This window comes from Papilio polytes, unplaced genomic scaffold (genome assembly GCF_000836215.1).
Source record: "Papilio polytes unplaced genomic scaffold, Ppol_1.0 DF824024.1, whole genome shotgun sequence".
NCBI lineage: Eukaryota > Metazoa > Arthropoda > Insecta > Lepidoptera > Papilionidae > Papilio > Papilio polytes.
The window spans coordinates 3,193,173-3,215,790 of record NW_013525180.1 but is presented as its reverse complement, the minus strand read 5'-3'; the positions used below and the strand labels follow the sequence as shown (position 1 = coordinate 3,215,790).

Sequence of the window (22,618 nt, the reverse complement as noted above, 5' to 3'; positions counted from 1 at the left end):
TTTTTTAACGTTCTTGTTATTAGAACAGGATCTTAAAGACAAATATTTAGCTAAATTATGATATAGCTTAATCAACATATAATACCCCTTTTCTTGTTAGTGTATCTGTAGAGATACTTCAGAATTTTTTTTTTATTATTTTTTCTAAACACCTTGGGTCATCTAGGTTAAGTGCTATGAATATTATTTTGAAATTCGAAAAAATAAAATTCTGCCAAATTAAGGGTAGGAAAGAATAATTTACAAGAATTTACTAACGTTTTTCACATTGAATTTTTAAACCTGTAAATATATTTAAATACTATTACAGGATGTTTTAAAATTAATCTCAACAAGGCACAGGATGTTTTAAAATTCATCTCAATAAGAGAAAACCTTTTTTTCTGTATAAATGCAGACATTGAGGCGGAGTTCAAGCGCGCGCTGCAGCAGCTGGTGCCGATGCTGCTGGCGCCGGACAACCTGGTGCCGAAGCTGATCAACGGGCAGCAGGTGAAGGCCAAGGACCTGCCGCAGTACTTCCGCTCCTACATGAACATATACAAGGGCAACGACCTGCCGGAACCTAAGAGCATGCTTGTGGTAACGTCACTTTTGATCCTCTACCTTTTAAGTCTGTTAAAAAAGCTTAAAGATATGCGAAGTTGTAAAAAAAAATAAATATAGTTTTAGTAACTATATTTTTTTTTTTTGTAATCTTTGGTTTGGTAATCTTACTCACTTTAATCCTTAATACTAATATTATAAATGCGAAAGTTTAGATGGATGGATGGATGTTAGAGTTTGTAGCCTAAATTGCTGAACGGATCGAATGATGAAATTTGGTATAGATGTAGAGGATTATTTTTCACCCAGACGGAGTCGCGGGCAAAAGCTAGTAATATTATAAATGCAAAAGTTTAGATGGATGAATGTTAGTTACTAAGTATTTCCATAACGGCTCAATAAATCTCGCTGAAATTTGAATGAGATGTAGACCGGTTTTAAAGAACATACAAATACTAGTAAAGTTTTATTTTTAATTCAACTAGTATAAAAAACCGAATTGTGTGTTTCAGGCAACAGCAGAAGCAAACAATTTAACAGCGGTGGCTGAAGCTAAGGAGGTGTACACGACGCTGATGGAGGAGGTGTGCGGCGGGGCGAAGCCCTACCTGCAGACGCAGCTGCTGGAGGCGGAGCACGGGCGCGCGCGAGACAAGGCGCTGCACGCATTCCACGCAAAACGCAAGATGGGCGGCGACGAGTTCAGCCACGCCTACTGCGAACAACTTGTACAGGTACACCTCCGATACACTATCTTTGTTTAAAATACTATTCTGTGGCAAACGAGCAAGGCACCGCCTTAATTCGCCGAAATAGCGAAGCTACCGCTGCCCATAGATATCCGCAATTGCAGATACGTTGCCTACCCTAATCGACGGAGGATTACACACACAAAAGAGAATATTTCCCCTTCCTATGCATCACCTCCACTTTTCCTTCTAATCCTCTCTTAAGAGTGGAAAGGGAAAGAGACTAAAATCATTCCTACGGCACCACTCAACAGACTGTACGCGGAATTGCTTCCACTTCACACCTGTCTTCTGTGTGGTTGTGGTATTACACGTGGTATGTAAGATATCAGCAATCAGAGATAAAAATTCGAGATGAATTTACCGAAATACACCAATTTTACTTTGTTACTTGCTTAAGTGTTTACAAGTATAGTAACAGAAGACTATTCTTGCAGGATCTAGAGGAGCAGTTCGTCCAGTTCCGAGGCCACAATGAGAGCAAGAACATCTTCAAGGCGGCGCGCACGCCCTCCGTGTTCTTCGCGATCGCGATGTTCTTCTACGTGCTGAGCGGCGTGTTCGGTCTGCTCGGCGTGTACGCGTTCGCGAACCTCTGCAACCTCGCCATGGGCGTGGCGCTGCTCACCCTCGTCATGTGGGCCTACATCAGGTATGTTGGGCACGCTGAGCGTCTAGTGTTCTACAATCTTCATACTAATATTATAAACTGGCTTTCCCCCGCGACTGAGTCCGCGTGGAAGTAAAAAAAAAAATGTAAGTAGCCTATATGTTCTTCCAGACTATCTTCTAAACCAAATTTCATAGAAATCCGTTTAGCCGTTTAGGCAACAAACTCTAACAAACATCCATCCATCAAACTAAACTTTCGCATTTATAATATTAATAAATAAGATGTGAAAGTTTAGATGGATGAATGGATGGATGTTTGTTGTGAATTTTGAAGTGATTTCGACTGGAAGAACACAAAGGCTAATCACTTTTATTTTTTTTAACTCCACGCCGACGGAGTCGCGGGCGAAAAATAGTTATTCAATGAAAACGTTTTATTGTTCCACAAATGTTCACATTCTTTTAAGACTGCCTCCTATTAAAGATCAATTTTTAACTTCCAGATACAGCGGGGAGATGCGGGAGTTTGGTGTCACTATCGATGAAACAGCAAACTGGCTATGGGACAATGTAAGTTAAAATACATCTAACACAAAAAAACCATTACTTGTGTCTTTTTGACACTAAAAGGCCAAGTTTTTATCAAGTCTGTGATCAATAAAGGGCCTTCAAACGGATGTTAAGATATTTCCTTGTTACAGATAATGAAGCCAGCTTACCAGACGTGTTTAGAGAAGGGTATGGAGCACGCGGCGGCCGCAGCGGCGGAGCGCACCCTCGGCCCCTCCCCCGCCGCCGCCCCCACGCGCTCCACGCCCAGCGCCAACGGCAAGCACAAGCACTTGTGATGCCGGCCGCCGCGCCCCGCGCACACGCGCCCTGGCCCAACTGACACTGACAGCCCATTGCCACGCCCTGGCACACGAGCTGGCAATGTCACACTAATGCCGGGATGTGGCGAACAAACTTACAATATCAACCAACGGTCTTACTGTGACAAACTAACTACTAATGTCAGTCAACGGTCAAACTCAGGCAAACAAGCTGACGATGACAGCCAACGGTCAAACTGTGGAAATCAAGCTAGTATAAGCCAACGGTCATACTGTGGCAAACCAGCGTGTGTCAGTCAATGGCCAGATCTTAGCAAACAAACTGGCAATGTTAGCCAATCTACAGACTTTAGCAAGCAAGCTGACAATGTCAGTCAACTGTCAGACTCTGCCAAGCGAGCTGACAATAGTCAACGGTCAGACTGTAATATACAAGCTGCCAGTGTCAGCCAACGGCCACATTCAAGCAAAAAAGCTACCAATGCGAGTGTATTTCGCCACTGGAGATGGCATAACACAGGACTAACATATTTTTAGACTAAAGGGAGAATTTGTGAACCAAATCTTGTTATATAGTTACTCTATGGCCTCGAGAGCTCTATGGTTTTGGTTGCATGTGAATGTATGAAAATTGTATAAAAGTTTGCTCATTATGATAGAAAATTGTGAAATTATTGAATTTTTATACTATCTGGAGGATATTATTTTGAAACGTACTACTTGGAAAAACATCATAGAGAAATTAACAAGATTAAATCAATTGAAAAGCAGCACATACATTATTATGGGAATTCTGGATATTTTAAAGATGGAAAAAAATCGATAGAAAAAAACATTAGCCATTAGCTGCGAAATGATGAATCTACCAAGAGTTATAGACATTTTAATTAGAATAATTTAGGAGAAAAGCAATAAAGATGTTGTGAAATGATGCATACATTGATTTTAGAAACTGTTGGATATCATAAAATATTGTTTTAAAAAATCAATCAATAGAAATTTAGATATTTTAAAAAGCTGTAAATACCTAGGCTATAAAACTATCGATATTATCGAATGTAAAGTTTGCTATCTCCAGTAGTCGATATGTCTGGGATTCCGGAAAGTGCTAAATAAAAATGCTCTCTCATACCTCAGATCATATCATATTGAAGGAAGAGCTTATTTAGAAGAAAATTCAGTGTTAAACTTATGTGTAAATTAAAAGTGAACATAATGTGAATATTGTGGATAACAGTGAAATGTGGAGAACTATAGTAAAGAATGGTATGTACAGTCAGCTGCACAAACATGTATAGATTTTTATTACTTAAGAAACTTGAATACACTGATTTCAATGTACAACTATTTATAATATCAAAACTCGTAAACACACACTTTATTGTGTAGGATGTTAACCATCACGGCATATTTTTGAATAATCCGTTTTTAAATAAAAACCCTACAATTGCATCACACTAAGTTTTCATGTTATTAAATTTTGGGGATAAATAAATTGGAAAAAACAAATGTAATCTAAGAAAGGATGAAAATGTAGAAGCCAATAAAAGTAAAGAATCAAGATTGCCATGGTAACAGTAATTGTTATCCAGCGGCAAAAACCTTCCTTGTCATTTGAATTTTTAAATTTAAAGTTTTTCGTAATTTAAACTATAAAATACGGTTGTATAATGTGGGGATAAACATGCATGAGCAAATTAACACATACATGCATATAATTGAAACGGAAGGCATGTTTCTGAATATTTTAATGTATACATATTTATGACGCTGACTGTACCTAGTTAATTACAGAGTAAATATATTAATAGATAAATTGTTTTGTTTTAAATTCTATATGTGGGTATCGGCTGTTGGTTGGGGGTTTACATATTGTACAGTGCTGTAGACAAGTATTTACAAATAGTTGTTATATATTGTTCGATTAATCTGACCTGAGCTCTTTTGTTCTTGAAGCTTTATAAAGGTACATTGTCACTTTTGTTCTTGACTGTTGCTTTTTTCAGTTTATTTGATAAATCTGGACGGAAATATTGTTATATTTTTTATAGATTGATGGTTTTTGTATTTTTAATAATGGCAACAAATTGTCATAGATTAAAAAATTCTGTCTCTTGTTTTAGCCTTTTTAGATTAATGGGACAATAGAAACATTTTACATAGATTAAATCTCTGTAGAGTGGTTTTTGTATATTGTAATTAATGTTGAATTATAGACTAACCAAGAATATAAAATAACTAGCCTGAAAGAATCAATTGTTATGTCACTAATGTGCGGTTAGTTTGTAGTTTTTTTATTCCTGGTTTGACTATATTTTACACTGTTTATGTTAAGTTGAAATCATTATGTTAATGTTCAGGCTGTTGCACAAATACAACATTTTATTAACAATATCAAAATTATAATCTATTTTGGACACACTTGTTGCGTTGCACGTTTTTTAGTACTTAACAATAATATGGAATGAATACTCGATTGTCTCTTCATGTACTTTGTAAATATATATTTTTCTAATACCAAACCATATCCGAAACTTTTGTAGAAATCTTTTTGAAATTGATGTGCCAATTTATTTGTATGTGATGAAGAAGATGTTTTGTGTTTTTCTTTATTTTTCGGTCGTCATCATGGGATTAAAAAAATATTGTTTTAGATTTTTATGTTTTATTATTTTTTTCGCTATTTACTGTCGCAATTATTTAAAATATGCACAATTTAAAATTGCTGGAATCAAAAAAATGCAACTTTTTTTTAATAAATTACCTTTTTTACCTTTCCAATAACACGATAGGAATAAAAAAAATTAATATAAATAGTAAACAAACATTTACACACTGCAACTGTAATCGGCATTTGATTTGGCACCTGAGGAACAAGCGTACTGTTTCGCCCAACGTGCCAACTCATTCTTCAGTACTATATTTTTGTCTCGAAGATATAATAAATTGAGTAAGTCTTGTATTGTAATTTAAAACAGTCACAATAAATAGGTTGTGATGCTTTTTTCATTTATGATATAGATTTAACCTAACAAATAAAGATTATATATGATCAGTTATGTCCCTTGTTTACGTTATTTTCCTTTTTTGGCGTTTGTTGCCTTGTCAATAAAAAGGCGCGAAAATAGAAGTCCTGATTTTTCTGTTTTAAAAATGTTACCAGCACTCTCAGCTTATAATTGCTTCCTGTTAAAGTCAAGGAATTATGTTTGCTTCTGTGTTTAAAATAAATAGTTTAAATTATGAAGTTTATGATTTTTTTAATCTGTGAATAAATATCTTATATATAGACTTATCACTTTTATTACTTTATTTTAATGTTTCAGTTAACATTTGTAGTTAAATCCTTCTCTGTTATAAATCGCTTTTTAATATATATTTTTTTTTATAATGGAGAGACCTCTCCATCCTCTGTCTAGTCCCAGTTATGAACAGCTGCTGGCGACGCCCACAGATTACCTTATTCAGTACAAAACATTTTTAATAATTTTTCTTGTTGCTAATAATTTACTATTTAGTTGAAATGTAAACATTTGTTGTCATATTGAACAATCTTATCTTGGATTTCTAAAACCACACTATTTTATCCATGTTTTAATTGATTTTCGTTACCAATATTGTTTGTACGCACCTAGATTTCCGTTTGGTGCCATATCGAAACACATTAAAAACATCTTTATATCTATGGTATTTTTTTTTTTGTTAATTATTCAATAACTATCTCCTTTAGTTTCGATTTCTTTACTTTTTAATCTAATGTCTTAAAGCAATTTTAACTATTTTGTTATATTACGCCCGTGATGACAATAATTGTAATAAAAATTGTAATATTGGAACAGTTGTATAAGCGACGCCGCCATGTTGTCGCGAGTTGACAAGATGGCGGCAACTGCGCGGGACGTTTTGACGCCTGTGAATTGGTTTCGGTTTAGTTGTTAATGGATTGATAATGTAATATATAATAAAATTCTTATTTTATTCTTCGTTCTTTTATTATTTAATTAAGTCATTTATACCAAAAAATATACTCATATTAATATTCATTTACAGTTGGCAATTAAAAAAGTTATAATTTATGAAGTACAAATTATTGGCACTCCTTTTGCGTTAGTCTCTTTTTTGGTTGTCTGTGGTCGTAACAGCCGCCGGCAGACTGCCCGACGGCGATAGATTTTGTAACATCTGTAAAATAATATTTAAAAAATGTATAGAAATTCCAAATATCAGTTTTAATCAACTCGAATGTCCATTTTCATACTAACATAATTCCTCAAAGTGATTGCAAACTCGTCCAATATTTCGCTAGCTTCTCGCATATGTCCGGTGAATCTGTGAAAAAAATAGATATTTTTTTTAAAATACCTCGTATATTTCCAATAGTGCCAGGCATTGTGCCGAACAAATACAGACCTATATAAATAAAAAAAAATGAAAAATAAGCAGACTAGGCAAAGTAAACAAAATTTTTTCACCGGTACTTTCTCTAAATGGTACTATATCAGTTGTCCTCTCAGAGGAAAGATTTGTGTTTTTGTATGTATTTAAATAACTCAACAACTGGGACTGGTCTGGGTCGATTTTAAACATTCTTGACCGTTAGAAAGGTAATTAATCTGTGAGTAACATAGGCTATATTTCTTTGTATCTGTATACCTGCTGTACATCCAGACGGCGAGTGCGCCGAGTGCCAGCAGTGCGAGCGCTTGTCCGAGCACCTCCAGTACGGTGAATGCGAGCGCGTCGCCGAGCATGCTCAGCACGCAGCCCGCTACGAGCAGCGCGCCGAACACAACGCCGCTACCGATTATGTTCAGTAGACTTTTACTCTCGTTTTGTGCCCGCAGACGATCGAATTGTTCTTCCAGTTCCTAAGAAGTGTATCATATATCTTACTAATAAGAAAGTTTAGATGGATGGATGGATGTTTGTTAGCGTTTGTAGGCTGAACGGATTTTGATGAAATTCTGTATGGATATAGAAGATAGTCTGGCAGAGCATATAGGCTATCTCTTTTTTTAATATTACAAGGATAGAGTCGCGGGCGATAGCTAGTTATATAAATAGTTAATTTTGCAGGAGTTCCCATTTTCTAAGGCATTCCTTTATCCATTAGTAAACTCCTGCTATGTAATTACTTAATTGTAGAAAAAGGCGGAGTTTCTCTCGGTGTAATGAACAAGGCAATTTTTCCTGAAATGGATCAACGTGTATCTATGTAAGCATAGAAAAAAAATCATATTTTGCGAATATACGCTAATGAAAGTCTAATTTTTCAAAACGTTCCGGTAATATTCCGATAAAACCTTCTTTGACGGGAAATTGCTCGTTATAGTTACAGATTATTTTTTAGTTTCGCGCAAGCGAAGTCACGGGCGATTTTATATACAAGTGTTTACCTGCACCAATTGTTCTCGGTAGGTGTCAGCCTTGGCGTCTCCTCCCATCTTCTTCTTGGAGGAGAAGCAGTGCAGCGCCTTGTCGCGCGCGCGGCGGTGCTCCTCGGCCAGGCGCGGCGGCGGCAGGTAGGGGCGCGCGCCCCCCGCCACCTCCTCCATCAGGCCCTCGTACACCTCGCGCGCCTCCGACACCGCGGACAGGTTGTTAGCTTGCGCCGTCGCCTGGAAACGTCAAATATGTTCCTCTCGAATCGACCGCGTCTTCACTTAGCTTAGGTGATCAAGCGCTGGTTGATTTATGTTAAAAAATGTATAGAAACACGTGTCTTTTCTTTAATTTTTTTATTAATGCGATGTTCCTAGCGACTTCGTCTACGTGAAATTAAATAATATAGCCTATGTTACTCACAAATAAACTACCTTTCTAATGGTGAAAGAATTTTTAAAATCGGCTCAGTAGTTTTTACGTGAATCGGTTTCATACAAAAATACAATTCTTTCCTCTTTATAGTATTAGTATAGATAGATAAATGTGACGAAAAATAAGTCAATTTCGTTTTTTACCAGTTTGTTTTTAAATTTTCAGATCTTTTATTTATTTAATCTGCACTGCAATAGACTAAAATACTAATTTATTTGAATTTCTTTGATTTACCTCCAGAATAGTTTGTGGCACCGGCAGTTCTGTTCCATTAAACACCTCCATATATGCTTTGATGTAGTACAGTAACTCCTTGGCCTTCAACGTCTGTCCTGATAGAACTTTGAGCTGCAAGTTCTGTGGCGCCAGGAGATACGGTACCAACTCTTTTAAACATTTCTTGAACTCTTCATCTATATCTGTTAATATGATAAAAAATCATTACCGATATCGTAATTATAAAATTATTTTATGATTTCCTTTTACAATTGAGAATAGCGCCATCTAACTACTGAATACTAATAATATTTGTTTAGCTTTATGTTTCAACGTTGTTGCCCGCGACTTCGTCCGCGTGGTATTAGAAAACATACAAACTATATAAATTACAAAAAGCTACGTATCTCTCTGGAACCGGACATTTCTCGGGGATGAAGCTTATCCCATGTGTACTCCAGACTTTGTTTTATGTCTGTGCCAAATTTCAATAAGATATGTTGAACCGTTGCAGAATGATCGAGTAAACATTAAAAAACTAAATTAATGAATCCTACGGGAACCGTAACTATTCCCGGGATAAAAAGTACCCTATGTGTTCTTCCAGACTATGCTCTAAAACTGTGCCAAATTTCATAGAGATCCGTTCAGCCGTTTAGGCTACAAACGCTAACTAACATCCATCCATCTAAACTTTCGCATTTATAATTATTTTATGATTTATAATTTCCTTTTACAATTGAGAATAGCGCCATCTAACTACAGAATACAGAAGTATTTGTTTAGCTTTATGTCTCAATTTTTTTTTTTAGTTTAGCTAATAAATGTTAATAAGAACTAATATTGTAATAACGACATTTTATTAAATTATTATTTCACCGTAAATTAAATGTTATAACGTTGTTTACCTGTCAGTTTCCCGTTGAACTCTTTGCTGGTGGCTACCTTCATGCCAGGGTGCGGCATCAGGAAGCAGGACAGCTGGCTAAAGAACGACCTGATCTCCCGCCGCAACGTCTTCAACTCCTCGTGCTGATTCTCATGTACCTGTTTTGGAAGGAATAAAGTCTCATTCTAGCTATTAGAAGCAAACAAGAAGAATAATGCAAAAAATAGAACTAAACCCTAAAGCAATTGAGTCTATTTTGAATTATTTCTTACTTCGAGTCTCTTCTCTAAGAGTTTGTTTCCTCCTTCAAGTCCGTATGGGTACTCGTAGGGCACGCTCCAGTCGCGCACGAGGAACTGCAGGTGCTGGAATGGCTTGCCCTCCGTCTTCTCCAGCGCGACCCGCCCGTAGTCTGTGAACAGCTACAGTAAATGAATACATTAAAATAACGTTGAAATAAATTCGTCCAAACATTGTATTTCTGTAACGGAATGAATTTAAATTTAAAATCGTTCGAAACCGTTAGGAAATTTTGGTATTGCGCCACTTGTTTTTCCAGACTGTCCTCTACATCTATGCCAAATCTAGATGCGATCATGAGTTTAGGTTACAAACTCTAACAAACATCCATCCATTAAAGTATAAATTTTCATATATATACTAATTTTAACTATAAAGAGGAAAGATTTGTATTTTTGTATGTATTGAAATAACTCAAAAACTACTGGACAGATTTTAAAAAATCTTTAACCGTTAGAAAGGTAATCTGTGACTAACTTAGGCTAATTTTTTAATTTTTTTTTTATCATTTCAACATTTCACGCGGACGAAGTCGTGAGCAACAGCTCGTTTATAACATTAGTAAGATAATTCCTACCTGTAAATGCTGCAATTCATCCTCCTCTATGTTCTGCGACAGATTATATACCAGGACAGAGGATATCATGGTAGAGAGTGCGAACACGGTCGCGTTGTCGCGTACAGTCGACTCGCTGTCGAATGTGCCCTGCGTGTCCATCAGGAATATCGCCACCTGATAACGTTCAGTGTAGGAGTTTTTATATGTTTTGTTACTGTCAGGCAACACTTTACATAGATAGGTTGGTTTTAATATTGGAACAATGTATTTATATTTTATAAAGAATTGTACAATTGATGTTTCATACAGGACTTCTCTCGTCACGTACTGCGTGACGTATAAATATATGGAGGCCTAATTTAAGTCCCTTTCTCTTTACCACCCTTTTCTTATAAGGAGAGGTTGGGAAGAGGAAGTGGATTTGACGGTGGAGGAGATGCGTAGAAAAGGGAAATATCCTCTTTATGTGCGTCTCCTCCTCTGTCGTATAAGGGTAGGCAACGCATCTGCAATTGCGGATGTCAATGGGCAGCGGTCGCTTCGCCATTTTGGCGGTTTCAGGTGGTCGCTTGCTCATTTGCCACCTTATGTTATATATATAAAAAAAATATGAGATTGTATAGAAATATAAAATGTGATTTTTTATGCTGTGTTTCAATAGCCTACAACCTATACCTTTAGAGTCCGGGACGGCAGAAAGCAACCGTCCAACATGCAAGCATTATTTTCGTACCATAAACAACACGAGTTACGCAATTATCAACTAAATGTTATGCTTCCTTAAAAATATCTTAATTGGTCAAAAATATTTTTAACCTGTGGTCTTGTGACACTCCTCTATTATAGTTTGTCAAAATAAATTAGAGTATTTAATAACGACCCCATCGTTATTAAATAATCATTAAAATAAGAAGAAGAAGAAGTAGATTAGTTTGATAAATGTCGCATATGAAGTATCGAATTCAATTTGTATGAAGACAAATGCCATACTTAATAGACATGTATCGTAGTGACGAAACAAACACGCAGCGAACAATTATGAACTATCGATATTTGGTTTAAATAATTATCGAACTCAACTAAAATTAGTATTTTCTTATTAACTAACTTAGAGGATAATTCTATTATTGATTATAGTGTAGAGAATTTAGCGATGTCAGAAATAATAGCGAAATCCAATTCGATTACGTACGACTGTAGTAGTAATAAACATTTATTTACCCTCATTATCTGTTATGGTCATTGTTAATCTGAGAAAACAGTGTTTTTTTTATTTCATATGTTTATAACTATAAATCTATCGATTCCAACTTCTATAAGAATAAAAATCGAAAATCGGTTACATTCATGACTGTTTTTACACAACCCATCCCTACTAAATTTGAAGTGAATTGTCAAACTAATCTAAATTATTTAGACACACTATACCAGCCGAATGCAATATATCCAGTGAAAACATTTAACCGAATCCTGATATATTTCTGGGGGTTTTTCCTTGAACTTGGACGATTTAATAATAAATTAAGAAATAGTCTTCTTTTTCTCATTTATATTAATTTAGCGAGATAACTATTTAAATTATTGGTTTTCCCACCAATCATATTTTATGGCATTTGTGTATTTTTATTATAATTCGTTGAAGTCAAAGGCAACACGACAATACGACTAAGTTTTCTGCACCAAATCTCAAGCTTTGCGAATTAACAAAATTAATTATTGAATTACTTAAGGAACATTGAATAGCAATTTTAAAATCTGATTTAAAAAAATGCTTCGATCCCTGAATATAAAATTAACGTGACATTAGATTATACCTTCTCTCCGTTGTGGAGTGTGGCTTTGAAGGGCTTAGACCAGAGTAGGAGGCCGGTGGTGTGTCGCTCGGAGCCGCCGCGCCAGCCGAAGCCCTGCAGCGGCTCGTCTTCTGGCCCCAGCCAATTGTCATCTTTAGAGTTTAACACGTACTGAAAATAAAGTATTGTTTAGCAAATTCGTTCTTCCAGACTATCCTCTGCACCTATACCAAATTTCATTGAAATCCGTTCGCCCGTTTAGGCTACAAACTCTAACAAATATTCATCCATCAACCCATCCAAACTTTCGCATTTATAACAGTAGTATAATTAAAATTTTAAAATAAGATCGGAGTATTTTAAATGCTGACCGTGTGATGTAAATAGCGCAGGAAAAAGTCTAGAAGGAAGGACTTTCCTTTGCGGAAAGCGCCGGCGACGGCCACTAGAACCACGGAACGATTCCGCACGTCAGGACTATCTAGTAATTCCGCGAGGCTTCTCTCGTCTAGCTCGAAGGTGTGGTCCGGCTTCGGACTGACAATCTGCAGCCCTCTGCCGTCAAGTACCTTTTCTGAAGGTTCTGGAATATAACAAATATAGTTCCAATAGTGGTAGAATACGCTTAAGCTACTAGGATCACCTGTTGGTTTTTTGCAACTCAAATGTCGCCGTATACATAATAATAAAAAAAATCAAATATGTAATAATATCTGTGGAATCAACTAGTCTCTGCATCTTATTAGAAATCTTCAATGGCTGGTTTTGTTTATGGTTATTTTCTGGGGAATTCCTTTTCATATTAAAAAAAAACGGTTTTCATTTTAAATTTTTGGCTGTGCCTTTTCCTTAATACATGAAATTTTATAGATTTTATTACGTAATCGGGATATTTCTGTAACAAAACTGTGCTACATTATTAGCTTTACATCGGAAGCTTGAGTCATTAATTGGTCGCTGATTTGAAATATATGTCATATTTTAATTATTACAAATATAAGAGATCATGTCAACTTTGGTGATAATGGTTCCTTGGTGCTTTTATTAAATGTTTTAAAAGTTGCAGCGCGATCGAGAGACTCCCGCCATTTTTAAAATTCGAACTCGCAACCTTGAGAACCAAACGTCAAAGTTTAACCACTACACCAGAACGGCAATAACTATGTATATCCTTAATACACAAAACTACGCTTGTTAATTCTTATAAGCCTTGTGATTTAAAAAACTTGTAGTGACTCATATACATAACTACATACTATATGTTTTTAAATTCAATGTCAAATCGTATATCAGTATATTTTTACTATCTTAGTAGCTTCGACCACCCAATATTAAGATAAAAAGTATCGTATAATATGCCCGTCTATGTCAGCTACCCTTCAGAGATTATCCTGAACAAACGCGGCTTGCGGACAGACAGACCGACAGACAAAAAAATTTTACGACTTTCGTATCAGCAACGCAAATACATCATCTTCCCGAATTATGTTTTTCTTTTGATATTACAGACACTCCAATTTTATTATATGTATGTATATTAAGAGTTTGACCACATTGTTACAAAGTTAAAAAAAATACTAATTTAGTATAAGAATACTTGAATCACTTTAAACATGATTAATGCACAAGAAGTTCATAATATTCAGTTTTAATCGGATATATTTAAAGTTTTCTGTTCGCATAAATCTAGACAAGGGCTTGAAGCACCGACCTTGAGTTACAAAGTCAGACATAAACAATGACTTATACGAACCTTACGGTTTGTTTTTTTTTTACTTTTTTAATACAAAATTAAAAAAATTTACTTCGTAAACGCTATACTATGGTCATGAAAAATATCATTGTTAGTTTTTCTTACGCCAATAATTAGCACGTATTTTTTATTTGTAAAGTAATTTACAGGTATAATTAAGTGTTATCCATACCGAAAAAGCAGTTAAATAAATGCATTAAAAATATTAAATTATTACTTACTGGCCATCTATAACAGTTCACAATAAAAACGAGAATGTAAATAACGAGCTCAAGGGAGACACGTTCTCGCGGGCGAGGCGGCGTCTAGACTGTTTATATCGTAGGAGCACTAGGCATGTACCTAAAACCTATCGATATTCGCCCACGTACCTCAAAAATTAAAGCATGCGCTATGTTAGTTTTTTATTATATGTCGCTGTTCGTTTTAACGTATTCAAGTACAGTAACAGATCATAGATTAAGTGGCATACGAAATTCTAAATTGTCTGATTACAATCCAAAGTGTAAAATTTGTGATGGAAAAAATCGGAATTTGTTACCTTTCTGACAGTGACGTCATTTTTAAGGTATCTGAGCCTCTATCAGTCAGTGGTGGGACAGGCCCTTACTAAATTATGGAATAAGTTAACTAAAATCTTATGAATTTTAATATATGACTTATCAACGATATAAGTTAATACTAAACTAAGTTAACCTGTTTAATATTTTCTTAAACTTAGCTGCGATGTACCGAATCCGTGGAATTATAATAACAAAGATAGTTGTTGCAAATTACAACATTGTACTTAATCTTAAGTACTTAAAAATATCGACAGTTTTGCTAGACATCACTATAACGCAAGTCTGTATTCTCGACAAGGCGTGAGGTCAACTGATGATGTCAGCATCGGATCGGCGGGAGTTCTACGCGACTCAGGTGATATCACACACCAGATTTACAATGTCAGAGTCTCCACTGTTGCGATACATGTATAACAATGTGTTGGCCATCTGGTGGATGTTGATAGAAACATTTATTTTTGGTATGACAAACTGGCAGATCAGAACACTACGACGTCATCATTCTCGACACCCCTAGGATTACGAGTACTCCGTTTTGCTTTTAAACATGATTGAAACCTTAAATAAACTTAACATACTAGATATAAATATATTTATTTAAGACAATTTTTTACAATCAATGAAAATTTTAATAAAAGGCAAAATTATTCCGTCTTTACAATTAGCGCCATCTATTACGACTAAAATGAAAATTTAAATAAACATCTTTTTAATAACATTAGCATATTCTGCATTTATCTTGTCTAGAATTCCTTTAATTTCACCAGCTTTGTTCCGTGCTGTTTTATCATTGGGATTTAATACTACCACTTTTTGTATATCCTTCCAAGCTTCATCATACATCTGCAGACAATGGTAAGCAGTACAGCGTCTATACAATGCTTTCACATTATCGTTGTCTAATATTATTGCACGGTTACAGAGATCTAATGCGGCTTGATATTCACAAAACTGTAGCTGACAGTGCGCCAAGTTATTGTATAACTTTACCTGAAATTTAAATAAATCAACTTGAAAAATTATAATTATTAATTGAATTATTAAGTAAAAGTAACATACTTTCAAGTCTTTTATTTCATTCAAGGATTCATCAGTAATTTCTTCTGGATTCACAGGTTCGATAGCTACTAAAAACTTAAATGCTTTACTAAACCTCCTAAATGCATCTATTACTCTCTTCTCTTGAATCAAAGCCACTCCTTGCTCTTTATGATGTGTAGCTGCTTCAAGCAATCTCGCCCAACTCCAATCGCTCACTAATTGTTCTTCTGTAACTTCCTTTAACTCTATCTCACATGATATCTCTTTGACTACTTCAAAGTTCTGATTTTTATAAACAATTCTGGCAATACAAGTCTCACCGCAACACATCTGTTGCAGGATTAACTCGAAATCTTTATCAATAAAGGTATCTGCTTCTCCGATTATAAATACGCCATCAAAGTTTTTATTTAATATACGACTTTCTACGTCTATTTCAAGATCTTCATTGCTCGTATGCACATTGGAAAGCAAAATTTTACATCGAGACTCCTCGTATGGCACGATAGAATAATCACCCGGTGTTATAATTTTCTTAGTAATTTCTCTATCTGGTCTGGTACTCACTATTGATTCTTGCTGCATTTTGAATACGTACACTGTATCTGTTAAATTTTACCACAGTCTTTCATTGGTAGTTATGATTATATATTATTTAAGTTATTTTTTACTTAAGTAAATAGAGCAAGGTTACTTTTTATTTTTTTGTTGTTTGTTTGTTTTGACAATTGACTTGACACTTATACCAAAAGGTTGCAAATTGCTGTAAAATAACATGACAAGTTTATTTAGTTAAATTTAAGTTTAATTTGTTAGTTGAAAATAGAAATCAATGATAGATATTAAAAAAATAGTAGGTACCTATATGATTTTTTTTTAAACGTTAAACTAGTTTTTTTTTATTTTTAATATAATGTTAGGAATTTGCCTTACCTGTGGGGAAAAGCAAGTGTCAATGTCAAATTCTGCGAATATTTTGAATTTTTGTTAATTTATTTTTATTTTGTTATATTTTTGTTTTGCAAAAAATGACGCTCCATTCTAATTAAATATTTTTACGAAAGATTAACTCGACGAATTCTATAACTTCAATTACAGATTTGAAAAATAACTTCTATTGTGGTTATATTTTGAGGTCCGTAAAATTTAGTGTCAGATATGAGACCAATGTTTAATTTTGAAATAATTTAATACTATTTCTATATGTTTATTTAGCAGATAACATGGCTCAGATATTGAAGAATGTTTGGAGGAATGTGTTGAGTGGAAGCTCATTTACTAAAACCCCATTCAAAGCTACCAATTTCACAACAAGCTGTGAGTTATTTATCAAATTTTGTATTAATCAACGTTGCATAATTTTATTATCAATCAAGAATATAAGACTATGTAATTTTTTAGTGTCTGAAGTAGGATGGGTGAGGAGTACAGATACAATAATGTCAACTATTAAGTCTGCACCAACACCAGAGAACATCCTTGCAACAGTTCAGCAACACCTACCTTTAATGACGCATAAACACCTTTTGCAAGCTCTACGCAGTCTCTTTGAACTGCAGAAGTCTGGCAAGTTAGTACTCCGTACTTTGTGATAATCTTAAATAAGTAATACACAGTCAACACTCCTTACAAGTGATGCTGTACTTACAGTTTTTCAACTTGCAGGCAAGTTATTTGTAGACAAATCTTCATATGCACACCTAAAATTTGGCGGTTTCAGCATCTGCAACATATTTCCAGGACATGATCTGTATTTGATTGAATTTTTCTGTTGTGTTACCAGTATTGATAAATTTATTGACTTATTGTGATTTCTGTAACTTGACAACATTTTTCCTATTTCAGATTCGAACAAACTGATGAACTCATAAAAGATCCAACATTCGGTGTACTCTGTCAGAATGTTAAAAAGCATGCAAGAGCCCTTGATGTCAACGAAGCTATAGAAGCTATTAAAGTACTCTCATACCTGAGTGTTCCCGTCGACTCTCTGATCGTACAAACAATGCTTCAATTGATACGTGCAAACATAAACCTTATAAACATAAGACAGATTATGTTCTTAGACTTTCTTCTCGATCAATTTGACAGCAAGAATCATTTAGTAGATGTACTAAAGCTAGCATTACCACTCACTTTCCAAATACATTTACCACTAGAATTAGACAACAATGACCTACATCTTCTAAAAGATATGCTGATCTACAGTTGCAATCACGATCTACCAGACCGTTGTATCAACAACATTGTCACCGGTCTTTTATTACACGATCAGAGAATAGACGCCCAAACTGCCAAATCTATAGTCTGGTCTCTCTGCCAAGTTAACTGCACAGAAAAGGTCTTTCCAACTAGAGTTCAATTATTGCATATTTGCTACGACATACTAGCGCAAAGGATGGACCAGTTGCACTATAATGAGGTATTGAGAACTGTCGCCAGGATCAAGGGTCGAGTTCTGGAGAAGCATCCAGAGTACTACCAGGAACAGCTGTTAGATGCAATTGCTGATTCCGTTATCAGGAATAATGTAGAGTTTGAGCCTGCATTGCTAATCGCTCGGGTGCTGTCTAGAGTTGTGAGTCAATTTGATATTAAATAATTACTTTAAGTACCTACTGAATAGTAGTAATGATGATGTTTTTTTTAAATTTATTTCAGGCACATACACATTTAGGTCTAATGGAGTACCTCTGTAATTTAGCGTTAAATGAAGAAAACAACCTTTCCACCGCTCGCACGAATATTCTCTTTAGTTTCATCAACTGCTTGTCTAATAACAACTTCACACCGGATCCCGAGCAGTGGGAGGTTATTCGCAATAATATATCGGAGAACCCAATCTTAAGTGCTACCAATGCAGCATTGCCGTGGACAAAAGTGTGCCTCGAGCTTGCCTCACTTGAACACTATGATGAGAAACTGCTTCAAAAAGTTTTCTCTGAACAGTTTCTGACTGAGTATCTCGGACGTGAAAAGAACACTTTAGATTTACTCCAATTACTTACGTTACATGAAGCTGTGAATGCTTTTTATAGTGATGAATATAAGTTGCCCGAGGATATAATACAAAAGGCAAAGGATGCATACCCAGTTCATGCTGCAACAGATAATGTAATGAACTATTTAGCTCGAGGTTTGGGTGGCGAGGAATACGTGGCCAAAAATGTAGTATTACCGAGTGGAGTTGTTGCCGGTGAGTTAAACTAAAACACTTTTCGTATACAGTTTTTAAATTATTTTTATGTTTTATTGAATATTTAATTTTTTTAGATCTATTTTTGTCTTTGAAAAACGGCACTCCAGTTATGATCCCGAAAGTAAAGCAGGCACAAAATGAAAAAACGCCAATTGAAAAACTTAATCTGCCGATGGACGCGTTGCCGTAAGTCTTATTTTCAAACTATGTAGTACCTCTTATTATTGTGTTTTACTTTGGTATTTGGCATTAAACTCTTTCTGTGCATCCTCATGCCTATAGACAATGCATCAGCAAATGTGGACGTTTATAGATAGCTTCGCTATTTTGGCGACTACTGGTGACCATTCTCAGAGCTCATTTATATCAAAAATCTTTGTTTTTCAGCATTTGCATTTTAATGTTCAACCAAGGTTGCTATTCAATGAACAGTAACCGACTGCGCGGTACATTCCGCTTAGTATTGGATACGTTGGAAAAACAAGGCTACGCCGCCATGTCTATTAATGTATCGGAGTGGATGAAGACTCCCAGCCACGAACGTACTCCCTACCTCATGCGGGAAATTGACTACAAGTGTGGCGAAATAGGAATGAAATTGTCGGCCACTTGAGAACTGCAGAATTAACAATTGTGACCATATTGCACCATGGATTATGTAGACAAAATTCTAGTAAATATAAAAAAATCTTTTCTGTTAGGACTTCTTAAATTTTTATTAAAGTGTTTTGATTAAAGTTTTTAATGTTTTTTTTATGATAAATGAGATGCTCTTTCCAAAATGATTATTTATTTGAGTTTTGAGCTATACAGACCGAAGCAACATTTTCCCAACAACTCGGAAAATCCTAAAGAATTTCTGTTAGATTCCTGTGACGTAATTAATGCATCTTGAGTGCCGATAATAACAGCACCCCCTTTTCTGTATAGTATAGTATCTATTTATTAAAAAACAACATTGAGCCGTTATTATCTACTTATTTAACTGCATTTGTTTAAAAATAATAATTTGGTTTTATAACTTCTGTTACGAAAATCGGTAAAAACCACAACATAAAAATGAACTCAGCTGATAAGAAACCTATTTGAATGTCAAATATTATCTGTAACCGTGTCACTGTCAATTCTGTTTCTGTCAAAGCAAACGTCATTTCCGTACTTCAAAACAAAGTTGAAGAGGGATTTTTGATTGCTTCCTTAGATTTTATTTAATGTCGTAGATTGTTGTATTATTGCTAAACTTATTACTTATATAAACTTTTTACCGTTGTTACATTTTATCACATAATTTATTATTAATAGATGGTGCCAAATACTTCGGAAAGTAATGACATATCCACCGTGAAGTTATGAAGATCTATTCGCAATGTTCTTTATTGTTTATTCTAACTACAGTAACAATATGTGAAACTAAATACGGATACGTAACTTGGCAGGAGAATAAACTAACGTTTAAAGACTGCGAGTCCGCATCACAAATACCAATAACGTTTGGAGCTCGCGCGACTTTTAAAAACGAGATAAATTCCACAGGGTAAGCCCCATTAAAAAATTACGCACGTTTCGTTTAAATTTTGGACAATGTAATATTTTGTCAATCAGAGGCTTTCTGATACTGTTCTTTACTGCTGTCTATACTATTAGTTCTATTTACGTCCAGCCAAATAGTAGGTGGTTTACATTACAGATGGGCGTTCCTAGAGGTGCATACTTCAAAAGATGTCACAGACGAACAGCAAGCGTACGCCGCAGGCTTTATTGAAGGCTACCTCACTAGAGACCTCATATGGATGCACTGGCAGAATATGCTTAAAGGGTCAGGTAGTTTTTGAGTTTTACTTAGCTAATAATCTTACTAAACTGGGTCCTTTTAAGAGTTATCCTAACATCAAGTAGTGTTAAAGCTTTTTATTTTATAAAAAAAAACAATTAACTTTTCAAGTCTATGCCAATGACTTGCAAAAAAGTTTGAATGCAATCATACAATAAATTTATAGTATTATAAACTTAATTCTTTAATGATCAATAGATAAATATTCTTTACATAATATAGATATTGCTACAATAAAACTGATTTGTGTGGACTCATAGAAGAATTTATTGAGAAAAATGAAAATTACATCGCCTCTATGGTTGATTTAAATGAGATAGATGCATACTGGTATCAAGTATGTATTCTTGATTACTTTATAAAATGTAATTAGCACTTTATGTAATTATAGATTTCACTAGCAATTTGATCCAGAATTAAAAAAGCCTAGTCTATAGCCAGTGTTCTTCCGGATCCTATGTTCTATATGTATAGCAAATTTGGTCTAAATCCATTTAGCCATTTAGACTGTAAACTCTATAAAACATTCATCCATCCATCTAGACTTTATTATTTAAAATAATAGTGAGAAGATAAAGTAGGTTTTCTTTTTTATAATTAATGTAAATAGCGAAATTAAAAAGGAATCAAATTGTATTTTATGTTTCAAATCATTCATATTAACCTAGTTCAGTGGTTCTCAAAGTGGTCAACGATGTGGGGGGTCCAACCAATATCTTGTGAGAGGTCCATGCGAATAAAAGTTGGGAACCTCTAATCTAGTGTGCATATCATTAAGTCAATAGCCAGTACTGTAAAATAAATTAGCAATGTATTAAAGTCAAATTTAAATATAGCATATTGCAGGTAAAATTATATTACATTCAACTGGAGGGATTAGCAGTTGGGTATAATCAAGCAACAATTGACCCCTATCAATGGCTAACAGCACGGGATATGGTGTTAGTACTAACTATTAGGCTTTACTTAAAAAAAGTATACCTTTTATATTATAGTGTAGTGTGTAAATGAGTAGAGAGGCACTTGAATTTTCTTAAAAGGGAACACTGTCCATAGACGTCTGCAATAGCAGATGTGTTGCCTACTCTTAATTGACTGACGAAGACATGAAAATAAAGAGGATGTTTCCCCTATGTATGAGTCTGAGGATGGCAAGGGAAAGAAAATAAAATTTTACTTCTACCTCTCATTAGACAATAGGAATTTATTCCCACTTCACACCTTTGAATGTACAAAGTAAATTCTATATAATTTTAGTTGGATCAACATGCTTGGTGATCTCGATGATCTGGCGTTCTCGCTCGCGTTACCAAAAGACCTTCCTGATGGATTGTTATTTGGTGACCACTGCACTGGACTGATAAAGCTTTTACCAGACTTCACGAATCTGTACACGGCACATACAACTTGGAACAGGTATTACTATGGGAACTAATTGTCAGTTTAAAAAGATTGTTGCCATCAGTTTTAGCCGGCTGAAAGTATATAGTTTTCTCTCTATATCTGAACAGATGCTAAAAGACTGTAAATCAGCGTACATTCCAGTTTTAAGCTTGGAAGTGTTAATCTAAAATTCTCATATTTGAGTCAGTAAATTATACTTCATACTAATATTATAAATGCGAAAGGTTAGATGGATGAATGGATGTATGTTAGAGTTTATAGCCTAAACAGCTGAACGAATTTCGATGAAATTTGGTATTATGTATAGGATAGTCTGGAAGAACACATAGGCTACTCATACTCACTTTGTGTTTTTAATTCTACGTAGATAGAGTCGCGGGCGAAAGCTAGTATTCTCTAAGTTTTAGAGACTATCATATATTCGAATGTCAGTCAATCAATTGTATTTTTTGACCGACTTCCCAAAAGAAGGAGGTACTCAATTCGTCTGTATGTTTTTTTTTTTTTTTTTTT

General features: G+C 34.9%; 5 protein-coding genes across 12 annotated transcripts in view; 3 read left to right on the top strand and 2 right to left on the bottom strand.

Annotated features, from left to right (window-relative positions):
* The window catches only part of LOC106101114 (atlastin), a 30,459-nt gene extending 25,074 nt beyond the window's left edge, over window positions 1–5,385 (top strand). For all 3 annotated transcript variants that reach the window (XM_013280229.1, XM_013280231.1, XM_013280230.1), the window contains 5 exons: window positions 398–582; window positions 1,059–1,280; window positions 1,733–1,947; window positions 2,411–2,477; window positions 2,609–5,385. In XM_013280229.1, coding sequence (XP_013135683.1) covers window positions 398–582; window positions 1,059–1,280; window positions 1,733–1,947; window positions 2,411–2,477; window positions 2,609–2,755 — 836 coding nt within the window. In that variant the 3' untranslated portion in view covers window positions 2,756–5,385. The remainder of the gene's footprint in view (window positions 1–397; window positions 583–1,058; window positions 1,281–1,732; window positions 1,948–2,410; window positions 2,478–2,608) is intronic.
* A 1,360-nt stretch (window positions 5,386–6,745) lies between these two features.
* On the bottom strand, window positions 6,746–14,395 carry LOC106101199 (atlastin-like). The gene is made up of 11 exons (XM_013280352.1): window positions 14,289–14,395; window positions 12,686–12,897; window positions 12,336–12,485; window positions 10,540–10,695; window positions 9,935–10,084; window positions 9,682–9,820; window positions 8,792–8,976; window positions 8,137–8,358; window positions 7,394–7,608; window positions 7,003–7,069; window positions 6,746–6,922 (listed from the first exon to the last, which is right to left on the bottom strand). Exons 1-11 carry the CDS (start codon window positions 14,293–14,295, stop codon window positions 6,848–6,850), a joined length of 1,578 nt encoding a protein of 525 aa, XP_013135806.1. The 5' UTR covers window positions 14,296–14,395; the 3' UTR covers window positions 6,746–6,847.
* Window positions 14,396–15,249: 854 nt separating this feature from the next.
* LOC106100974 (FK506-binding protein 59-like) lies at window positions 15,250–16,410 on the bottom strand. Its single transcript, XM_013280036.1, has 2 exons — window positions 15,690–16,410; window positions 15,250–15,620 (listed from the first exon to the last, which is right to left on the bottom strand). Exons 1-2 carry the CDS (start codon window positions 16,254–16,256, stop codon window positions 15,324–15,326), a joined length of 864 nt encoding a protein of 287 aa, XP_013135490.1. The 5' UTR covers window positions 16,257–16,410; the 3' UTR covers window positions 15,250–15,323.
* Window positions 16,411–16,656: 246 nt separating this feature from the next.
* Window positions 16,657–19,570, top strand: LOC106101029. Of its 2 annotated transcripts, none has more exons than XM_013280098.1 (7): window positions 16,657–16,806; window positions 16,890–16,988; window positions 17,073–17,241; window positions 17,517–18,249; window positions 18,333–18,867; window positions 18,945–19,056; window positions 19,258–19,570. In XM_013280098.1, the coding sequence occupies exons 2-7, from the start codon at window positions 16,895–16,897 to the stop codon at window positions 19,481–19,483; spliced, it is 1,869 nt and encodes a 622-aa protein (XP_013135552.1). In that variant the 5' UTR covers window positions 16,657–16,806; window positions 16,890–16,894; the 3' UTR covers window positions 19,484–19,570. The 2 variants fall into 2 exon arrangements, with proteins under 2 accessions (XP_013135552.1, XP_013135551.1); XM_013280097.1 differs by having other exon boundaries at window positions 16,887–16,988.
* Window positions 19,571–19,882: 312 nt separating this feature from the next.
* The window catches only part of LOC106101030 (putative phospholipase B-like 2), a 9,103-nt gene continuing 6,367 nt past the window's right edge, over window positions 19,883–22,618 (top strand). For 2 of the 5 annotated variants that reach the window (XM_013280099.1, XM_013280101.1), the window contains exons 1-5: window positions 19,883–20,404; window positions 20,558–20,686; window positions 20,924–21,038; window positions 21,548–21,642; window positions 21,959–22,117. In XM_013280099.1, coding sequence (XP_013135553.1) covers window positions 20,220–20,404; window positions 20,558–20,686; window positions 20,924–21,038; window positions 21,548–21,642; window positions 21,959–22,117 — 683 coding nt within the window. In that variant the 5' untranslated portion in view covers window positions 19,883–20,219. Of the gene's footprint in view, window positions 20,405–20,557; window positions 20,692–20,923; window positions 21,039–21,547; window positions 21,643–21,958; window positions 22,118–22,618 lie in introns of all 5 variants that reach the window. The other 3 variants (XM_013280100.1, XM_013280103.1, XM_013280102.1) reach the window with 3 other exon arrangements.

Excerpts from the sequence above, each read along its gene's own strand:
- LOC106101199 (XM_013280352.1), bottom strand. Across the intron at positions 9,821-9,934 it reads TCTTAGAGAAGAGACTCGAA|GTACATGAGAATCAGCACGA; the intron begins GTAAGAAATAAT and ends CTTCCAAAACAG. Across the intron at positions 7,609-8,136 it reads ACCGAGAACAATTGGTGCAG|GAACTGGAAGAACAATTCGA; the intron begins GTAAACACTTGT and ends TACACTTCTTAG.
- LOC106100974 (XM_013280036.1), bottom strand. The coding sequence starts at position 16,256 with ATGCAGCAAGAATCAATAGTGAGTACCAGACCAGATAGAGAAATTACT. Across the intron at positions 15,621-15,689 it reads ATGAAATAAAAGACTTGAAA|GTAAAGTTATACAATAACTT; the intron begins GTATGTTACTTT and ends TTTAAATTTCAG.
- LOC106101029 (XM_013280098.1), top strand. The coding sequence starts at position 16,895 with ATGGCTCAGATATTGAAGAATGTTTGGAGGAATGTGTTGAGTGGAAGC. Across the intron at positions 18,250-18,332 it reads CTCGGGTGCTGTCTAGAGTT|GCACATACACATTTAGGTCT; the intron begins GTGAGTCAATTT and ends AATTTATTTCAG. Across the intron at positions 19,057-19,257 it reads CTGCCGATGGACGCGTTGCC|CATTTGCATTTTAATGTTCA; the intron begins GTAAGTCTTATT and ends TTTGTTTTTCAG.